Source organism: Cygnus olor, chromosome 2, assembly GCF_009769625.2.
Source record: "Cygnus olor isolate bCygOlo1 chromosome 2, bCygOlo1.pri.v2, whole genome shotgun sequence".
Lineage (NCBI taxonomy): Eukaryota > Metazoa > Chordata > Aves > Anseriformes > Anatidae > Cygnus > Cygnus olor.
In genome coordinates, this window is record NC_049170.1 from 125109790 (window position 1) to 125129896 (window position 20107).

At 36.4% G+C, this 20107-nt stretch overlaps 1 protein-coding gene across 1 annotated transcript in view; it reads left to right on the forward strand.

The window, feature by feature from the left end:
* Positions 1-20107, forward strand: part of LOC121064414 (phosphatidylinositol 3,4,5-trisphosphate-dependent Rac exchanger 2 protein) — a 127337-nt gene that overhangs the window by 93618 nt on the left and 13612 nt on the right. The window contains exons 34-36 of the mRNA XM_040545854.1: positions 5128-5194; positions 7230-7420; positions 19400-19502. Of these exons, the coding sequence (XP_040401788.1) occupies positions 5128-5194; positions 7230-7420; positions 19400-19502 (361 nt within the window). The remainder of the gene's footprint in view (positions 1-5127; positions 5195-7229; positions 7421-19399; positions 19503-20107) is intronic.

The window sequence follows — 20107 nt, forward strand, 5'->3', positions numbered from 1 at the left end:
TATGTGTCATGTTATCATTTTAACAGTATATTCCATGTCTGGAATATCATGAGCCAATAAGGGGAAATACACTCTGTGATAGGCAAGTGTGGAAGCAATTAGTTAGTACTAATGTGTTCAGTGTGGAATTGGCAGTTAGGAAAATAATGGGAGAGGCAGAAAGGCAGCTGTAAGTGGTTTGTGGCCCAAGAAATTCCCTTTCACTTAGTAAAACAGGATAGTTTCAAGTGATCCAGGAAGTAGACAGATGGCAGGAGGCTTGGCATACTGGGTTACCCAGGAGGGGCTTACACATCAAATATATGAATTACCCAAGGTAATTTCAGAGCCACACGGTGTTAAAATTTCCTGTTTTGTGTTTCAGGTTGCGTAGTAGTAGTTGTGAATGGTGAGAATACTGCTATGTATGCTGTTTCGGAATTTAAAATTGCGAAACTGTTGTGAAGATTTTTTCTAATAATTAAACGTTTCTCTAACCCCTAATAATACTGTACACAGGATTGTATCATTAAGACATTAGGGTTAGAATCTCCTTTACATCCATGATCTTATTTTATCCTGAGACCAGAGCCTTGTTACATTGCCCTTTTTGCTGAAATACATATTTTTCTAGGCATGTATAACATGGAACGTGGGAAGTCCTTGTGTGTTGTGCTGTCTGATTGTTCATATGTACAAACTTCTGTGGAGTAACGCAGTATGCTGAGACTTTAATTGGTAGAGTTATCTTAATGTATTATCTGTGTATGAAAACTATTCCCGTCTTGTGCACCTAAATAGGGATAGAATATTACAGTTTTATTTCTTCTGGACTTGTAGCATGAATAGAGAAACAGAAATACTGCAAACTACTGTAGAAACACTAGTAAAATGTGGAGGAATCATGCTGTGTTGAAGTAACTGTCAGTTTAAACAGTCTCCGTCATTGCAAGGTATCAACTGTTGCAAGCTGAAGATTTGTAAAATATATTTTCAGATGCATGGTTTCAAGTAAATGGCTTAAAATCACTACCTCTTTGTGTGGGTTTAAAGTGTAGATATACTGGGTAATTTATCATTTATTGAGATTTACCATTTATTAGAAAGAACATGTGACGATTGCCATTTGTTTGCTCTGGCAGCAGATCATTTTCTGCAGTGGGTACTTGATACAACAGAAACAGTTGAGTTTGGAAGCATGTGTATATATACACACAAACACACGTATATATAAAAATAGATATGCTTCTAAATGTTTGAACACACATATATATGCATGCTATACACCTGGATGCATCTATAATTAACAATGAGATGACAGAATATATATATATATATTTTATTTTTTTATTAAAGAAATAGGTGTGTGTGTATTTATGTGCATATACAGAGAGATATTAATTATGTCACAGACATATATATGGAGCTGAAGAAGAAAACTAATGGACACCAATTCCAACACTCCCCAAGTCTGCTCCTCTGTATTGATGTGTTCTTTGCCATGTTGTTGACCATGCTTCTTGAATAACTTGTGACCAAGGGGCTGAAAATCAAGTAGCATTCAAATATATTTTGGGGGGTTGGACCCAATGATCTCTGGAGGTCCCTTCCAACCCCTACAATTCTGTGATTCTCTGATATTTCCATCCTCCTTTTGAAGGCAGTATAAATTTCTGTATATGTATGCCACAGTTATGAAGACAGTATAAAAGACAATTCTTTGTTGTAAAAGCAGCAAAGCAGCCCAACTTGACTTTATTTAATGCTGTTTAATCCAATTATCTCCGCTCTGCCCCCAATTACTTCTTTGCTATTCTTATATTTCAAAGACAGGATGATTGACAGATAGGATAACTCTAGGGGCTTCCTAGAGCAACAGTCTGAGAGTAAGTCTAGAAACTTGGCTTTTCTTGAATTATTTGAATGTGCAAAGTTCTCACAAATGCATATGTCAAATACAGTTGTCAAGCCTCCTTGGGCTTTTGTTTTCAATTTTTCAAATTTTCAAGCTTTTATGTGTCCAGATCATTTTTGTAGGCTGTCCTGTAAAATGCTTCCCTAGGAAAAACAACAATACTTCAGCGTCTCCTTTGTATGGAGGTTCCAGGAGAATTTCTGGAAAAAAGGAGAAAAAAAAAAAAAAAAAGAATCATTTGGTGATAGTGTTTTTCTTTTTGAACCCTAAGATGTTTAGTACCTCAATCCATAGTAAGTTTTCCCTGAGATATTTGTCCCTTTATTTGACATTTTTACATAGGAAATGTCTTTAAAATTGGAACATAGCAATAATCCCCTGTTGTTATAATGCTTATTGTTTTGTTTTTTTTTGTTGTTTTGTTTTTACCTTTTTTTTCTCTTCTCTTTTAAAGAAAGGCTTTTCTACTACAACTTAGAGAAATGGTAAGGCTTTTAGTAGCAAAACCAGCATCACAATTGCAGACAAAGAACTATGATTTCATTCTTGATCATTTCAAATGGATTAGAAAATATTGTCCAAATTGGGCATCGTGCCAAGATTGCCATTAACTTTTCCCATAAAATATGATTAAGGACCTTAACAAGCATTTGGTAATTAAGTGAAGTGCTCTGGAAATTTATATGCTGTCCACAGTTTGTCATGTTCTGTAAAATACTGAAGACAGTTTTTATGAAAAGCAATAAAAATAAAGCACTTGAGGAACATCTGGGAGTGCTATCTGATTGTGTGAGGGGAATAGTTTCATTGGTAACAGGATATTTTGATATTTAAAATTAATGTTGTGTATAGCTGATTTTTGTTTGTTCTTTAGGTTAATGAATAACTGACTGAATTAATATAGTAATTCCTATAATTGTATATCCTATTCTAGTGTCTGTGTTGCTTCATTCTGTACCCTGAGTTGATTATTTTCCATGTACTCCATTAATGTGTGTACTGTGCTGTATTTGGTTTTTGGTTTCATTTAATGCAGCTGAATTTGCTGAAATAATAGCCCAAAGAGAATGGAAGTGCTGAACAGACTCTGAATGAAGCACATTTTCCTGTAACGTAGCAGGAAAAAACAGTAGAGGCTTTTAGTCTGATAATGTCCAGTGGATAGCAGGATGATGCTTTGGTTTTTAGCTTTGTTAACAAAGGAAAAGGTTGGCGTGTTGCTGCTGAGGTAGCTTTTATGTGCTGTGGCCACTCGTAGTGATTTATGAGTAATTTTCTCTGCAAACCTCTTTTCCTTCCAATAGTCTCCAGCTTCCTCTGACACAGAGTACATTCTGGATTGTACACAGGCTTAATGGAATAACAGAACTAGATTAGTTTTCTTTGCTGTGCTTTGAAAGGGGATTAATTCATACCTTAAAGCTGGGGGAAGATGCTTTTCAACACTACAAAACTATGGACAGCAAAATCTACTAGAATTAGAGGTGAATGGATTTTTTTTTTTTTAATCAGTGCAGTTATTTCAGATTGTTGAATAGTAAAAGGCTGTGCAAATTTGCAGTCTGCACCCCTATTTTGCAGATATGAAACTGTGTGAATAACTTCACTCATGGATAAAATCATTTTCATTTTTTATTACAGTTAAAATTTAGTTACCACATTCCACGGGGCAGCTGGATTTCAGTTCCAGCCTGGGTCAAGACTTGGCTGTGACCTTTAGCCAGGTCTGCTCCTTGTGCACAGGCACTAGACCTGATTCATACCTTGAGGTTTCCACCAGAAAATATTTTTTTTTTTTTCCCCCCTTAAAGGTTCCGTATTCATTGTTTTTGGTTCTCTGTGTGTGTGCTTGTGTTTTATTTTTAACCTTGGCCAGAACTGCTGCAGGGGTAGGTGTTTCATGATTCTCACTGGAGGCTTCATCTAGTCAGGAGTCCCAGTCGATGTTTCTATTTGCAGTGGCCCCAGCAGTTTTAGGAGCTTTTCAAACAACAGAACAAGTCTTGAGGTCTTGTCACTGTGATATGTAAGATATTTCCTCTGCCTATTGAACATTTAATGTTAATTCATCAGTGGTGAGCAATTAATTTACTTGTAAGGCAAACAGGAAAAATAAAAAGCCTCTAGGGTTTCTGAGTTAAAGGAGACAGGAGAAGAGCTCCACGCTTCCCATGCTTTAGCATTGCTAAAGCTCTTTCTCTCTGGTGTTGATAAAGAGAACTTTTCCTGTTTTAGGAGAGAAGGATGGAAGCATGGAAGTCCTCTGTACAAAACATCAGCCACCTTTGTCTTTTAAAACAGCGCAGGTAGCTTCTGTCTATTTTATAGAAACGTTTAATGGTACTATTCATTGAAAAGTGAAAGGTTATAGAAGAAACTAGGGAAATGTGGGCTGAAAAGCTTTACTTCCTAGTATATACACCTGATACAGTAAGAATGCGTTCTCTGTCACGTTTGCGTTCTGTAGGTAAATTACATTTTTCTTTAGCTTCTCCTTTCATGCACCAATTCCTTTGCAAAGAAATATGCAGAAATTGTATAGGAAGACAGTTTGTTTTATTTTTTGTTTTTTAAATTTACACATGCATGCCTGAGTGCACATATTGCAAACACCATTTTGCTTGTATGATGTGTATTTACCACTTACAGGGCTTTTTTGTTGTTGTTGTTTGTTTCTTTCTTTTTATATTGTGAGCTTGAATATGTATTCCTCAATGTCAGTACTATGTTTCATATCTGTGATTCTGTTCCGATATTATTGCAGCTATATACAACTAATATTAAAAAGCCAAACCAAACAGACAAAAACAAACAAACAAAAACTTTCAGTGCATGAGATTCAGGCACTGGTTACATGCCAAGTTACCCAAAGTCACTATTAAAATCAAGACAGTTGCCACAAACCTTTCAGTGATGAAGATGAATGTTTTGGTGAAAATCACTTTCAGAACTAGTCTTTGTACTATCTAGGGATTAAAATTTTGCACTGTACTGTCAAAGGGCTGAGGAAACGTTTGTCTCCAGGACAAGGAAAAATGTTCCTCATTAATTTAAAGAAAGGGCGTTAGTGCCTATTTACCCTTGTATTAATTCTTGATCCTCTCTTATTATGGAATTAAAAAAAAAAAAAAAATCCAATCTTAGGATGATGTCTAAGAATAGTCACCTAGATACATTTTGTTTGTGAGTTTAAAGAATTAACAGTCTTCCCATTATTTTGTTTGTTTTCTCAGAGCATTCTACCTGGACAAGTCAAACCTGCCCGCAAATTCAACATCTAAAGCAGCTTACATAGATAAGGTAAATAAAAATATTAAGTGCCTAATTAAACTCTGTTACACACTGTGTTATTGTAATCCTTTCCTGAGGTGTTCTTTATTCTGTTCAAAAATGGAATTCAAAGCTATAGGGGCTTTGGATATAAGGAAAGGAGGAAGTCTCTTGAAGCTTTCTGTTGCACCTCTCTTTTAGGTGTATGTGGTGCCATGTGGTTCTGTATCCGCAGGTGAAGCTGGAGGGCATCAGCGTGTCTCAGAAGGAGAACCATAGCTTTTCTTTTTTGCAACATTGTCAGAGCAATGCAATCACACCAGGAGCATCCAAAGGGTTGGGTGAAGGGCTGGGGGGGGGGCAGATGCAGGCAGAATTTTTTTGTTCCAAAAATTGGAATTGCTGTTAAAAATTAAATACTCCTTCAGCATCCTGCTCAGAAGGCTTCCTTCTGAACCTCCTCATTTCAGCTTTCTCCAAATACTTTCATCTTTCTTTAAACCTCTGTGACTGAGAGATCCCAGGGGCTATGAAAATTCATTTAATGCTCTCTCCTCTTGTTGGAGAGTTAATATCCCTACTGAAGACCAATAAGGAAAAATATAGAAATTCCTAAGGTCTTGTCTGCACTGACTTACAGCAAAAGTGATTGAGTTACTGTGGCTTGAGAAATATAGTAATCATCAGCTGAGCTTTATGACAGACTAAAATTTTATGACCGTATCATCTAGCACAATCATTAATGGACAGATAGCTCCTGTTTCTTGGCTCTGTGCTGGACCACGTGGAAGGGGAGGAGGAAGAGCATGTGCCTCTCCTTCCATGGTGAGTCAGGAAATTTAATTTTCTAAACAGTCACAGCTGCAGCAGGATAAATTAGCTACATGTAGAGTGCTTGTTACCCTCAAACCTGTTCCCTATCTATTTTAGTAAAAAGGCCAAGGGCGAGTTAAAAGCATCTCATAGTCCAGAGGTAACCAAGGGATGCTAATTTAACGTACTGCATTTATTTTGTAGTTGGAACAAGCTAAGAGTGAGTGCATGGTCTCAGTTCGTGGGCATGACTTCTGTTATGTTCTTCATAGCTCTGCATTTGTAAATGGCACAAACTAAAATCAATTTAAATGGATGCAAGTTAAATCAATAGGAGGTAAACCAAGTTAAACCTATTTGTGCCCAGATTTAAATATGCTGGTTGTTATAATTGATTTACTTGACCTGTATGCTTTTTTTGAGTGAAGTTACCTCCATAAATCGGAAAGTGAGGCTGATGTTTCCCTACTTAGTTAAAGATGTCTCTAGGGAATGAATCTCTTTTTCAAAAGACTTAACCTTTGGTTAATGGAGTTTTGCTGGAATCTCAAAGTGCTTCTGGAATAAAGAGAAAGGGAATTTGGAATTACGGGCTTTGCAAAACTATGTTGTGAACCTCTCCTTTACACGAAGCACCATGAGATGTTACTTTTCATTGCCAGATTTCTCTTGAAGGCTCTTCTTCTGAGAGCAGCCTTCTTGAAGGCTTGAAGCTGCCTTTTCTAGGTGGATTATTTATTTTCCATACAGTAATGTTGACTTTTGTAGTATGTTTTGCCATTCCTGTTCATTTTTCTTTTTCCATGTTGTTAGTCAGGGTTAGGAACCAGCCATTTGCATAAGTAGAGAATAATGTGCCTTAATTATAAGCTGATTGTCTCAGTGAGTCAATTAACCAGGCTTGGCATCCCTCCTGTACAGTTGTAGGTTGTCTCTTTGTGGTTTCCCTTTTTTGGAAATACCATTAATGGAAATGGCACTGATGGATCTGTTCAGTTTAAAGAAGTGAAAAACAGCTTTGTAGGCAGGACTAAGAATGAAACAGTCAGTGACAGTAAGAATTTAAAAGTTTGAAAAAGTTGTCCTCAGTCATAACAGAAGACCGCGTGATCTGTATGTATGTTACAGAATCTGTCTTTGGCTTTGCTAGCCAGCCCTGTTGTTCCAACCTGTATTTGTGAAGACCTACTCCAAAAGAGTGTTTCACGTGTTCTTGGTAGCAAATGTTTAAATTTCTTTTTCCCTTTTGCAGCTGATGAGGCCTCTCAATTGCTTGGATGAACTTTACCGACTCATAGGGTCATTTATCCGATCCAAGCGCACCGCTGCCTGTGCATACACTGCTTGCAGTGCTTCTGGAGTTGGATTGCTATCAGTTTCTTCTGAACTCTGCAACAGGCTTGGAGCTTGTCACGTCATTATGTGCAACAGCGGAGTTCACCGGTATGGCAATTTATTTTCCTCCTTTTGTTTCACTCAGTCATTCAGACATTGCAGTTTGGGGAAAGTTCTTACACTGTCTTTCCATATATGTGACGAAGTATTTAATACACTTTAAAGATCTATGGTGAAATTGTAGGAAGTATTTTTGCAGTGATAGGCAGAAATGAGCAGTGTGATTCTGTTTTGTGCAGTTGTGATGGATTGTTCCTTATTCAAGTCAGTAAAATACAGGAGTCTTAATTGCTAAGGCAGAAAAAGAAATGTTTCCTAGGTGAATAACACACTGTATTAAATTCTTGATACCGACAAGAAATGCTGAAATTTGCATTTGCTTTGTATTCTGGGTAGAGCTTATTTCAAGCAAAAGATAAATGAGACAAAAGAGGTAGGCTTTTCTGCAGGTGTACCATACGATAACGAGAAGTATAGAACAGCTGGTGTGATTAACACAATACCAGAAAATGAACTGGACTGTAATCAACTGAGCTTTGTTGTCATCAACTCTGAGATTTTAATAGACACACACACATATGTGCATGTCTATAGATATAAATAAAGAAGGCAGTAACGTCATTATTGAGCTCACTAGTATTTAATGATATTTATCAAAGGCAGCAGTGTTTATATTCCAGTTGGACAGAATACAATTTTATGTACATTTCACCAAAAAAACAAAGACTGAATTGGAGAGGGGGGAAAACAACAACATCAAAAACAAGTTATTACCAAAAATCTGATGCTAAATAACAGCTCTCTTTATAAAATTTCCAAACTGTGGATTGCAGCTAGCAATATGTTAAAAATATCCTCCATGGGAGTTGCTCTCCATCATCCTTGTGAGTCCCTTTCAACTAGGGATATTCTGTGATGATATGACCTATCTGAATCCTTATTTTAGCAGACTTGATTACCCATACATTGTATTAAAATGAGCATTACTTTCCCCTAATTTTATCTAATGTATTTTCTTTAAAAGAGGCTTAGGGGAAAAAAAAATACATTATAGCCACAATGCAGATTATCAGGCATGAAAACCAGGAAAAGCTCTGTATACAGCCAACACAATTAAATTATATAAAAACAGTGCTTGCCATTTCTCTTAGCAGAGATTGCAACAGACTATTTGTATTACTCTTTATCATTGATACAAGCGAATGAAACATGCTGTTTACTGTACTAGGCTTTAGGCAATTGCTAAATAAGACTACTATTTAACACTAGCGAATAGATGGGAATACTGTATGGGAATACTAGACAAAGAAGATGGGAATACTGTATGGAGTAGATTGGCATGAAGTTGTCATTTCAGAAGACCGTAAAGATAGCTTTTCTCTGGCTCTTTATCTTTGTTTAAAACAGCTTCACAAGAAGTTTTTCTGATACAGATAGTCCCTCTACATGTGTCAGAACTTTTGCTTCCTAAACTCATTTTTGCTTATAAACATTACTCTGAGAGTGAACAAGATTTGATGTAGGGGGGTGGGAAATCAGCCTTTTGTAAGGCACACAAAAGAAAGCAATATTAGCTCTTAAGAATGAAAAAAAAAAAATCATTAATACTTAGACTGACCTCATGTCAGTTAGTTACTATGAGTTACCATTTCCTCAAAGCCCTGTGCTTTTAAGAACAGATTCCTTATTCCCAAGTACCCTTCAGAAGACTTCCCTTTATTGAATAAGAGAAATTTCACATGATCAGAAAAGACTTTGGGCTTGATTCTGCCATTTTGCATAAAACTGAGGAAACTTCCTCTAAGTTTTCTCTTGATTTCATGGATCAGATCCTGAACCTGCCAATATAGTTGTGGCAAAAAATCTGACTATTTAAGAATAAAGAATAAAGTCAGAGCAATTTTAATAGCCCCAATAAAGTATTAACCTGCAGTACATGGATCACAAATCAGTCAGAATTATTTGGTGGCTGAATAACTGGTGGCATGCTTGATTTAAAAAATCAGCAATTCTTAGATGAGAAGGAATTATTCATGAGATTTCTGCTCAAAACTAGGGCTAATTCAAAGGTTAAAACTTTTAGATGTCTAGTTAAGTGTATTTAAAAACCACAAAATATTACAAAGACAACACACATTGGATTTAAAGACACTATTACAAGCAATGGGAATGGAGTTTAAATGTTTTTACATGTGGGTCTCCATGTCAATGTTAAAGGGTTCAAGATCACCATTTACGTAAAGTAGATGTGGAAAACACTTTTCTGTAAAGCATGACTAGTTCTGCTTTACAGAAGAGCCCGTTTGAACTTTTGTACAAGATACCATTACTTCACTTGTGCAATAATATGCCTTTGTGGCTACCATCTGTTCAGAGGAAAAAGCCATCAACTCTTGACATTATCACAGACATTTTAAGATAGGCCCTTCACGAGAGAGGAATATATTCCGTAAGATTTTATAGGTACTCAAAGAGTTTTTGCTTTGAATTTCTAAAAGTTCTGGAGAAAGCTCATATATTTAGAGATTGGAGGGGATTCTTGTGCTTTTATTTGAAGTGATAGAAGTTGAAGAAGCTGTTTTTTCTTTTCAAGAAACAACAATTTCCTGAAATTATTGTTGTATATACAAACAGGATGGATGGAAAGGTCTTTCCTTAGAATTTGAAATCGTATAACCACATCACGTGCTGTTTTCTCTTCCTGGTATCCCTAGACCACATCTCTGCAGTCCACTTCTAAATATCCTCTGCTTTTTGGCACTCTGAAATTGCCTTTGCCCAGATAGAAAGCTTGTTTTGTCTCCAACTTGCACGCATGCTGGTGAATTTTGTTCCTGAAATTTCTGCTGCTAAATTGTGCTGTGTTTTTCTGAATCTACTCCCCTTGCTGCTGCTTTGTAGAGTGAAACTCTCTTGCAGCATCATGAAATCCTGTGAGGAGGACAAAAGGAAGAATAAAAAGCTGGATGCGATCAAGTCCCATAGACACAGAAGATTTTGCCTGTTGCCTGCAGTCTGGAGGGCTTAATTCTTCTGCTTTTTGGATGGGATATTACTTAACCAGAGCAGATAATCATACAAAGTAAAGTTCTTTAAATTGTAAGTTAATTTTTTAGAGTTGATGTTACTGTATTTTAGTAAGAGAGGGTATATTTTTCTGTTTGTATTCAGCGATATATCTGGCCTTCTATGTTCTTAGAAACTAAATGCTATGAAGTTCTTGAATGCAACCAGTTGCAGAAATCCATGTTTTGTAGGCCCAAAGAGCTCACAACTGACAGTTTTTAGCACTATGCTACAGGTATTAAATGAGTTGAAAACTGTTATTATCTACTGATACCACTAGGCAAGCAGATGTTGGAAAGATGTGAATAGTGCTTGCAGGTTAACTTTGAAAGTATGTTCTTCATGTATCAGTCTTCTTGACAGCTTAAAAGTGAAGAATGAACTCCTAGCAAGGTTTCTTCCAAAAGAAAAAGAAAATTAAAAAATCCAACACAGCCTAATTTCTGCAGTTGGTCGCTAACAAAAGAGAACCTCTGAGTCTGTGGAAGAGTTCAGGGTTCTCTGCTGGTCAGCATCTTTTGTTCCTGGGGAGTGGGAACTGAGCAAACCATTCATCTGTCAGTTTACATCATTTAATATACTTTAAACCCGAACTCCCTCACTCAATTTATCTGTCAGTTACTGAACTGATTGGAGAGCCTTTTCAGTGTTTTCTCAACTTAGGTGTCATGGATTGACAATGGGGGTTGATGTCACCCTTCCTCTCCTAACTGGAAGCAAATCCCAGAAAGCTTGAAGGGAAGTGCTGGGTAGCAGTCCTAATGCAGACGAGGCCAAGCACTATGAAGCAGCAGCTTTGTCTGCTTTTACAGTGATTGCTGATCTCTGGATCAGCAGTTTCTTGGTTTCTGACTTCTCTGTGATCCATATTAAATTGCTTTTTACACTGCACTAGGCTAAAACAGCTTCACAGAGTTCACATGTTCATCCCTGTATCCAAGATAATGCTGGAGATTTTGAATTGCTAGTGATTGCTTTGCTTTGATTTTTATTATGTCAATATGTTTACCAATTTATATGAGAGTCTGAAATCCTATATCTATTTCAGACAGCAGTTCTTTTCAAATATATTTCAATCACCAGATAAACAAGGATGAGAAAAAAATAAGTCCCTTTAACCTTCGCTGTCCAAAGTGATGTGAGTACTACGAACTCCCTTTGGATTGTCATAAGTGAACACGCCTTGTTGATCAACATCAGGAGGAGAACTCTAAATTAGTCTAAGAAATCAATAGTTTGTATTTCTGTTTTGCCTTTTTTTTGTCATCCATAATTATATTTCTGCCTGTCAGTCAACTGCCACCCCATAAACAATGCTCTGCTTTCTTTACTTGTATTCATTCTATTTGAAGTTGTAATCACTCTGCACAAATGTAGGTGATGAAAGGCACTTTTAAATTTTATTGAATCATGATGCTAGCTCCTGCTTGAGGGAGAAGAGCAGACTGTAGTGCACAGACATGCCCTAGCCTCTTTCCGTGCCAAAATGAAATTAGGTGCAGCAGCTGCAGAAGCCTATTCAGGGACCATAGGCCTTACAGGCTCAAAGGAATCATTTAAAGCATCCAAATGAAACAAATCCCAAGCTTGTTTAAAATTTTGCATTTCCTGAAGGATTGAGAGAAGTCTTTTATAATCTTGATGAACCCCCAGAAAAATCACTGTCTTATTTTCTTTTCTGAATTTTAATTTCCCCTCCAGAAAGTCTCTCCTTAGCGTTGCCATCCTTCAAGCGGTGGGGTTCTGTCTGGCAGGCACTCAGCTGAATGATGAGGCAGGTTTTGCCAAGGGTTGATTATGCTGTCTCCTGCAGCTGACACAGATCCTGAAATCCAGCTAAGCTGGCTCCATCTTCCACACAGTGAAGCAGAGTAATACCATAAGCTGTCCATTGTGGCCAGCTGCCTTTTTTTTGAATCAGATAAAACAAGGTGAAAAATAGGAACCCTGAACCCTGACTTTATATTGTAGACGTTCTATGATAAGAATTCTTCCTTTTAGATTATTTCAGATTATTATTATTATTTTTTTTTTTTAAGTAGGAATTTAGTTCTGAGCTCAACGAGTCTGTTCCAGGAAAAAAAAAAACTACTTGAAGTTTTGCAGATGTAACTCCTGAGCTCCACAGTAAGAAAGATTTCTGAGATCAATAGGACTACTTTTAGGGGTCTGTCAGCATGACCTGAGGAACTAATTCTTGCTTCTCTCCATCTTTTGCTTTTAGTCCTGCTAACTTTCCATTTAGGGAAGATTTTTTTTTTAATTGCAGTTTTATTATGTCTGTCTGCAATTAGTGTATGGTTGCGATACCTTGTCTACTGAAGCATAAATAAAATTTCTGTTTTCCTAAAATTGTTTAGGGTAGTAGAGTATTTCATTCTGTGCTGGTTAATATTTGCAAACAGCTCATGTAATCAATATGCAAAATTTTGTCTTAAGATAATACAAACAAGACATTTAGCACAAATAAATTGTTTCTACAGTGATAATCATTTTATTTTGATCCGTATGTGCCTTTCATATGCAACCTTATATGTTTTTGCTTTGTTCATCTCTAATATGTATGTGAAGGACTATAGTTATGGGTTCACTTACATATTTTAAATTCTGTTTAAAATAAAATCTGAAAATGCAGAGAAATGCAATGAGACAGATAGATGGATCTAACTTGTTACTAATATGGATTTCAATGTCTTCTTTTTTCTTTTTGGGTTCCTTGTAATGTTATGGACCAGGATAGACATTTAACAACAGAGCTGAAACACAACTCGATCACCTTGCTATGTAGAAGCATCCTCTTGCTCTTCAGTTCCTGCAGTATTGCTTTACCTGCAATCCAGGTCTTTTGGGACAATCTCATTCTTCCATACAAAAACTGCTATGTTACAGCAAAAGTTGAACAAATTGTCTAGAATAATCTAACATTAAAAACTTAATCAAAATCATTCAAATTATTATTATTAAGTCTGAGGTGGAAGAGTTAACTGAATAACCCAGAATCTTACAAGACAAGAAGTAAATTCCAGTTTCCCAGCAAATTGGTTTTCATTCGTCTTTAGATGTTTTTTTTTTGGTTTTTTTTTGAATTATCACTAAGAATACGCAACCGAAAGGTATGGGATACTTTGAATCTTTTGGAAATGCTGTTCTTTCATCAAACAAAAACATAATTAATGGTATAATTGACCTCTTGCAACTTTTCCAGTTGATTAAAGGTAGCAAGACCTTAGATGAAGAGCGTTTCTGAAAAGATGTTCTGTGTAGCTTTTTAAATCTGACAGATGTATGGTGAAAAGAAGTGCTTTTTTCATTATTATTCAGAAAGCTCTCTATCTTAAAAAAGGTAGAACAGTCTCATTTTACTCCTGGAAATGTACTGGAAGATAGTGATCTCCCAAATAAACTACAGAAAAAGTCATCATTACTTACTGCATGTTTCATGCTTCAGGATTAAGACTAATGTTGAATTTAATAAACCTGATTAAAACTATTATTTGTAAACTACAAAAGAAGCCATTAACCAAGATTAGGTCTAAAATATGGCTGATGTATACTTACCTCCCAGGACTGATTCCTTGGCTTGATTAAGTCCGTGTGGTCTACTTCAGCAAGTCAGGACTTTTGTTGATAGCTTGTGTTTGAAAATACCTGTTAGAGCTGATTTTGATTATCCTCTTGTGGTATGGTCAATGTATGCCCAACAAAGGAGTTGGGATATATTTATTTTGAGGTTTGCACAACTGCTTAATCACAGCGGTGCCTCTCGTGAAGGAACCTTGTGCATGCTGATGCTTAATAGCTAAGAGGCAGACATCCCTTTAATTATGAACTATTCATTTCTTTTTGGCATAGTAGTATTTTCCTCAGACAGTCACTCTTTGAAGCGTTGTTTATTATTACTGAGCAATCATAATGGAATAAATATATTTCACATACAGGGTAATGTCTTGCTATATGTTGGCAGAATATCAGAAGTTTTGGACAAACCTTCATTGGATGCGCTCAATCCAAGCCTGATTTTGGAGTAGTGATCTATCCACACTGGGAACATCTCAGCTTCATTATAAGGTTCATAAAGGGACTGAACATAAGTCCTGAACTCCAGTAAAGTTTTATTGTAAATGTAAATTGCAATATTGTAGTTTATTGTACAGAACTTCACGCACATTTTATCTTTAATGCCTGGTGGCTGGCCGAACTTTCCTCTCCCTGTGAGGAAAAACAAAAATTATGTTCAGTAGAGATTCAGTGTATGGGCATAGAAAATGAAAACTTCAAATTTTGCCTGCATGGAGTCATTGTCCCACAATAACACCAGCTTAGAAATTGTAAGAGTCTTCAGCTAGACATATCTACAGATTTTATGCTTATTACTGATAATCCTGAGCATTTCCCTTCCCTTTTAGTTTATCATGGTCTATTTCCTTCTTTGGGTTCCTCATCAAAATTAGTATACATTACCCAGCCATCATTAGTAATTATAGAGAATCATCCCTAAAATAATAGCTGCTCTATAAGCATTAATTTAAATGACAGCGGAAACAAGTCCATACTTAATAGTGTAACTGGCTTAAAAGGTAGTCAAATGTGGGTATAACTAGCTTATGATGTATAGAAAGAAAATTAATTAGAAGTATAACAATGACATTAAATTACATGTTGAGTAGGAGCTTTAAATTTTAATTAGACTAAGCATACATGCATCCTTTTCATATATTTTTTTTTTTCTGTTCACATAGCCAGAGCATAATTCATTTTGGCATCTCTGCGGTAACTGATGTGGTAACTACTAAACTAGTTCATTTTACCTCATCTTTTCTGTTTAGGGCATTTTTCTGAGAGATGCTCTGATGCATCTTTGGATGTGGGATGGCTGGAATCCTAATTGAAACCTGGGAATGAATTGAATGATTTAGATTCTTTTCACTCTGGTAACATAGATATACACTTTGCTTGGTGGCAGCTCTGTAGGTAGTGTACATGAACTCAGAGTATTTTTCCTTTCAGGTGACATTAAATAAGCTGTCATGAAATAATCCATTTCTCGGAAATTTTATGTTTTCCTCTTTTACAACTCAGTTTTTCAGTGTATGTCTATACAGTAGATCTGCTTTTGTAAAAATCACATCCCATAAACAACCGACCAAAAAAAAAAAAAGAAAACAGGAAAAAAAAAAAGGAAGAAAACCACACCAAAACCACAAATGAATTCTTCTGCTGGGGACTATTGGTGATAGAAAATGATTTAACCTCTTTTATTCAGGATGGTCTGATACAGAAGATACTTAAAAGTTTGTATGCAATCTTCAAATCAGTATTACCATGGCTGATGGGAGACAGGAGATAGCAGGCAGAGGCTGGGAGCAGCTGCAGCCCCTTTTGTTCCCCCTTGGAAACCAAATGGGTGGAATGAGGAATTCTCAGCCCAGTTGTGCTGGAAAAGCCAAATGCCTTTGCTGTGGTGCTGCTGTGATCTGTCAAGGCAGGGAATTTGTGATTCTGACTGACATGAATTCTGAGATAATGAATTTGGGTCTTCCCTTTTTTTCTGACATAAAAGAAGGGATAAGAGGAAAAGAGAGGGAGTGAAAACAGATTTTGATTTGTTCACAGTGTAAATAGATATGGATTCGGAATTTTTGCTTCCTGTAACAGAATGTTAGGAGAGCATTGGAAGGGGTTACTTTTTTCTTTTTTTTTTTTTTTTTTCCCCTGGTATTTTCCTTGTTTGGTTTGTCTGGGCTGAGAGCATCCAAATGACCAGATACTTTTGATGGTCAGAAATGCTTCCAGATTGCTTTTTAAACTTTAATGCCATCTGCTTATTAGCTCTCAAAATGGAGGAGAAGGGTGAATTACTGTATATTGCATGTATTTGCTGATAGTCCTTGATATTGAACCTTGCTCAGACAACCAGGACAGTATTACCATATGAGGAATTCCCAACTTTCAAATTTTTTCATAAGATTGTACAAGTTGTATTGGTTTAAATTTACATTTGGTTAATCTCTGTGTGCTTGGCGGTCTTATTCCTGAGGTACTTCCAGTTATGACTTTTCCATCTTACCATCTGATGTTTTGTGTGTGGATTAGTTTCTTCTACAGCTGATTTTCAGAACAGTTTGATTTGTGATAATGAATATGTAGTGACTCAAAAACTATACTTAAACAGCTGGGAGGAAGCACCAGCATGTAAATGTTCGACTACTCATGAGTCAGTTCAGCATAACCCCGTGGAAAGGTTTATGATCAGTTTTATAGGAGGACAATGTTTTATTGATTTGCTTTACAACCAAAACAAAGCTATTTCAGTGTTGGTTTTGTTGTATTTAGAAAGTAGTATACTTATAACTACAGGACAAAAGCCATATACAATCATTTTTATTTAAATTCTGGTTTTAGGGCTGCCATTCCTCAGACCTTTTAAATGCTTCAAGAGAAACAAAATCTATCAATCTCTAATGAAATATTATAATGAAATGAAATCGTGCCACTGGTCTTATTTTAACATTCTTACTTTTTAAAGTATGTTAAAATCTTTTAAAAGAAACAGTGGATGTATATAACCAGCATTACTGTAGGACTTAACCTTGAATATAAAATCTTTTATTAAAGAGGTATGCTAATAGTTAACATCATCATTGCTGTCATCTTAAGTGTCTTCACTGCTAATTTCTAATAACATGTTAATAATATTATCCTCAGAATTATTATTTTTGTGCCTTGAGGTGAGCTCTTTAATGTTTGGCAATAACTACAGTATAATCATGAAACATAAACAGACTATCAGAGTAGCCTATTAAAGAAATTTCATTACACTAGTTTACTCTGTCCATGTTTCTTCCACTTTGGTTATGTCTTTGCACACTTGGCAACCTTATTTCTGAATTGTGGTTGGCATTGTCAAAATACAGGTGGCTCAATATCCATGATCAGTGGCCATTTCTTCAGGTTTTGGATAGGGAACAGTTTGGCAGTCTTTTCCAATTACAAGATTAGTGTTTGTGTCTAATTCTTCAAGCTGACCTTCATTTACAGTGTTCCTTTGTTAGTTTTGATTCATGCATGGAGAATATGATTTTTCTATTCTTTCAGTCTTCTGGGTTCCAGGAAGATGGGATTTATAGGAAAGTTGGCAATAACTGGTTGTTTGAAAGCTGTACTTTGAGCCCATTAACCTCCATTACACCTACAGAGAGACTTTTGCCTGACATAGATTACATCTGTCAAATTAGATTTCAGCTACTTTTGCTTTTTCCAGTTGTAAATAGGACAAAGCTTCCTTTGCAGTCTTTTCGTGAAGGTTAGATGTTTCAGATTTTGGTGCTGTAAGTATTATGAGCATGTACTTCTTTATTTATGCAATACTTAACCTTTCAAAGACAAGATGAAAACATGACATGGAGAATTTCTAGTCTAATGTTTAACTGTTATGCACCTTAATCAAACATATAACAGAAAAGATCAATAGACTTTCGCTCCAAGTTAACTTTGGGGTCAGTGTATACAAGAAACCAGGGAATAAAAATAATTGCATTACCAAAGAAACTCATTTAGCTTACACATTTTTAACAAAAGGCTGTTAATAAAGATAAAGATCAAATTTAATATCTTTTGCACTAACCACTGTGAAACTTTTTACAGTCCATAAATTTGCTTATTGGTATTTAAAACATGTCAGGATGGTGGTTTTTTTTTTTCAGAAAGAAAATAAGTGCAGACACATTTTTCCTCCTACAGATCTTCTGCTCAGCAAAACGAGTGTTTGATTGAAACATATTGTCTGTTCTGTGTGCATAATATAAGCTATGCAGAATCTTTTGGTCAGGATTTTGCCAAAAGGCTGCTCAGAAGTATGTTTGAACCACGTGTCTTAGTTTTTATTACTTGAACTTGAAGTATGCAGCTTTTATCAGGTTCTGCTGAGGCGGGATCATTTTCTATGCACCTCTTATTTCTGCTCAAAGGGATTTGATTCTTGTTGTTTGGCTGTGAACAGAAAAATCATCAAGCTGCTTAGTGGTACAGAACACAGCCACTCTCACCACTTGGGTGGTAGCAGCCCTCAGACGTGTTGTGCTTTTCACAAAGTACCTGACCCTACTCAGTGTTGTTGCCTTTATCTCGAAGTCTTCTATAGCTCTGGTCTTGATTGTGTTAGAAACTGCCTATCCTTCCTTGTTCTCACCATGACAACTGAAGGCAGTTGGCATGTCCAAAGTGACTTTCCCTACTCCTTCTTGTCTGCTGTAATGACAGGTTTTCCTACAGCAAAGATCTTTGGCTCCGAAAGTTTCCTGGTTGCTCTGACAAAGCAATTACAGCCTTTTCACTAGGATGTGGTACCAGGAGAGGTTTTTGTCCTCAAGTGTTTACTTGAAAAAGATGGCAAAGTAGGAGAGGACAATTTATTTGAAGGAATTCCTTTCTTTTATTTTCTGAAAGTGTAAATATCTCTTTATTTGAACTGCACTGTAATGATGTGCCATGAGAATACCCAAGCTCAGTCCATGGCAACAGATCAGGACCCTGGCACCAAAGCTGGGGTCTGCAGTGGAGGCTGAGAGAAATTCTGTGGGAGTCACCTGGAAAGGGATTTCTGCAATTACAAATTTTTCTTCTGTTTGGGTTGCCACTCTGTCATGTGCTTGCCAAGCCATAGTTAGCATTGTGGGATTTTTTTATTTTACTTTTTTTAATAAACAAAAAATGCAAATGCCTTTGGTTGAAACTCAGCAGTAACATTATGCTCAAAATCTTTGCATTTAAGAAACTTTTTGCGTCCAGGCTAATACTTGCAAAGTTTGGAGAGTTTGGGGATACAAGGGGCAGGTCTACTGTGTATTCTTTTTATTTATAACTTCTTAAAAAAGAAACATACTCTTAAAGTATGTTAGTGTATGGCAATTATTTCCAGGATACTATTGCTAGCAAATGGCTGACCTCAGTCTTCTGTTGCAGCTGCACCCTGAGTGTTACCCTGGAGCAGGCGATCATTCTGGCCCGGAGCCATGGGCTCCCACCTCGCTATATCATGCAAGCTACAGACGTCATGCGTAAACAGGTGAGGCACTCTCTGTGGGTAATATCTTGCTGTTTCCTAGCTATCCTTGACCAAACAATTAAAACCCCCAGTCTTATCATTATGTTACTGTCCGTGTGAGTATTCTTAGCTTGGTATTTTTGCTGTGTTTTGATTTTGTTTTATTCTCTTCTTTTAATGTTGACTCAAAGGTTTTTTGTTTGTTTGTTTTTTCATGATGGAACAGGCTGTTTTCAACCAGATGCTTGCTTTCTGCGCATGTGTAAATGGTTCATAATTTTTACAGGGTTGTGATTTTACTGAATGTTTTTGTATAGTAACTGGTATGGTATTGTCTTCAGAGTAGTCTGAGAATCTTTATTTTAATAATTATCATCCATAAAAATAACTTAAGACCATTAACTGTTGTTAATAAGAAATGAATGACTTGTACCGAATGAAGGGGAAGGGCAGGATGTAAGTGGAAAATAAATACTGTGGTTCTTAACTTTGCAGGCAAGGTTCCCGAGGGCGTTGTGCTTGTTTCAAATTGTGTATTTCATGTTTGTCATAAGAGAATATTAGGATTTAGAGGCTGTAGTGAACGGATAACCAACTCAACATGAGCTCTTAGTGCAAAGGTATGA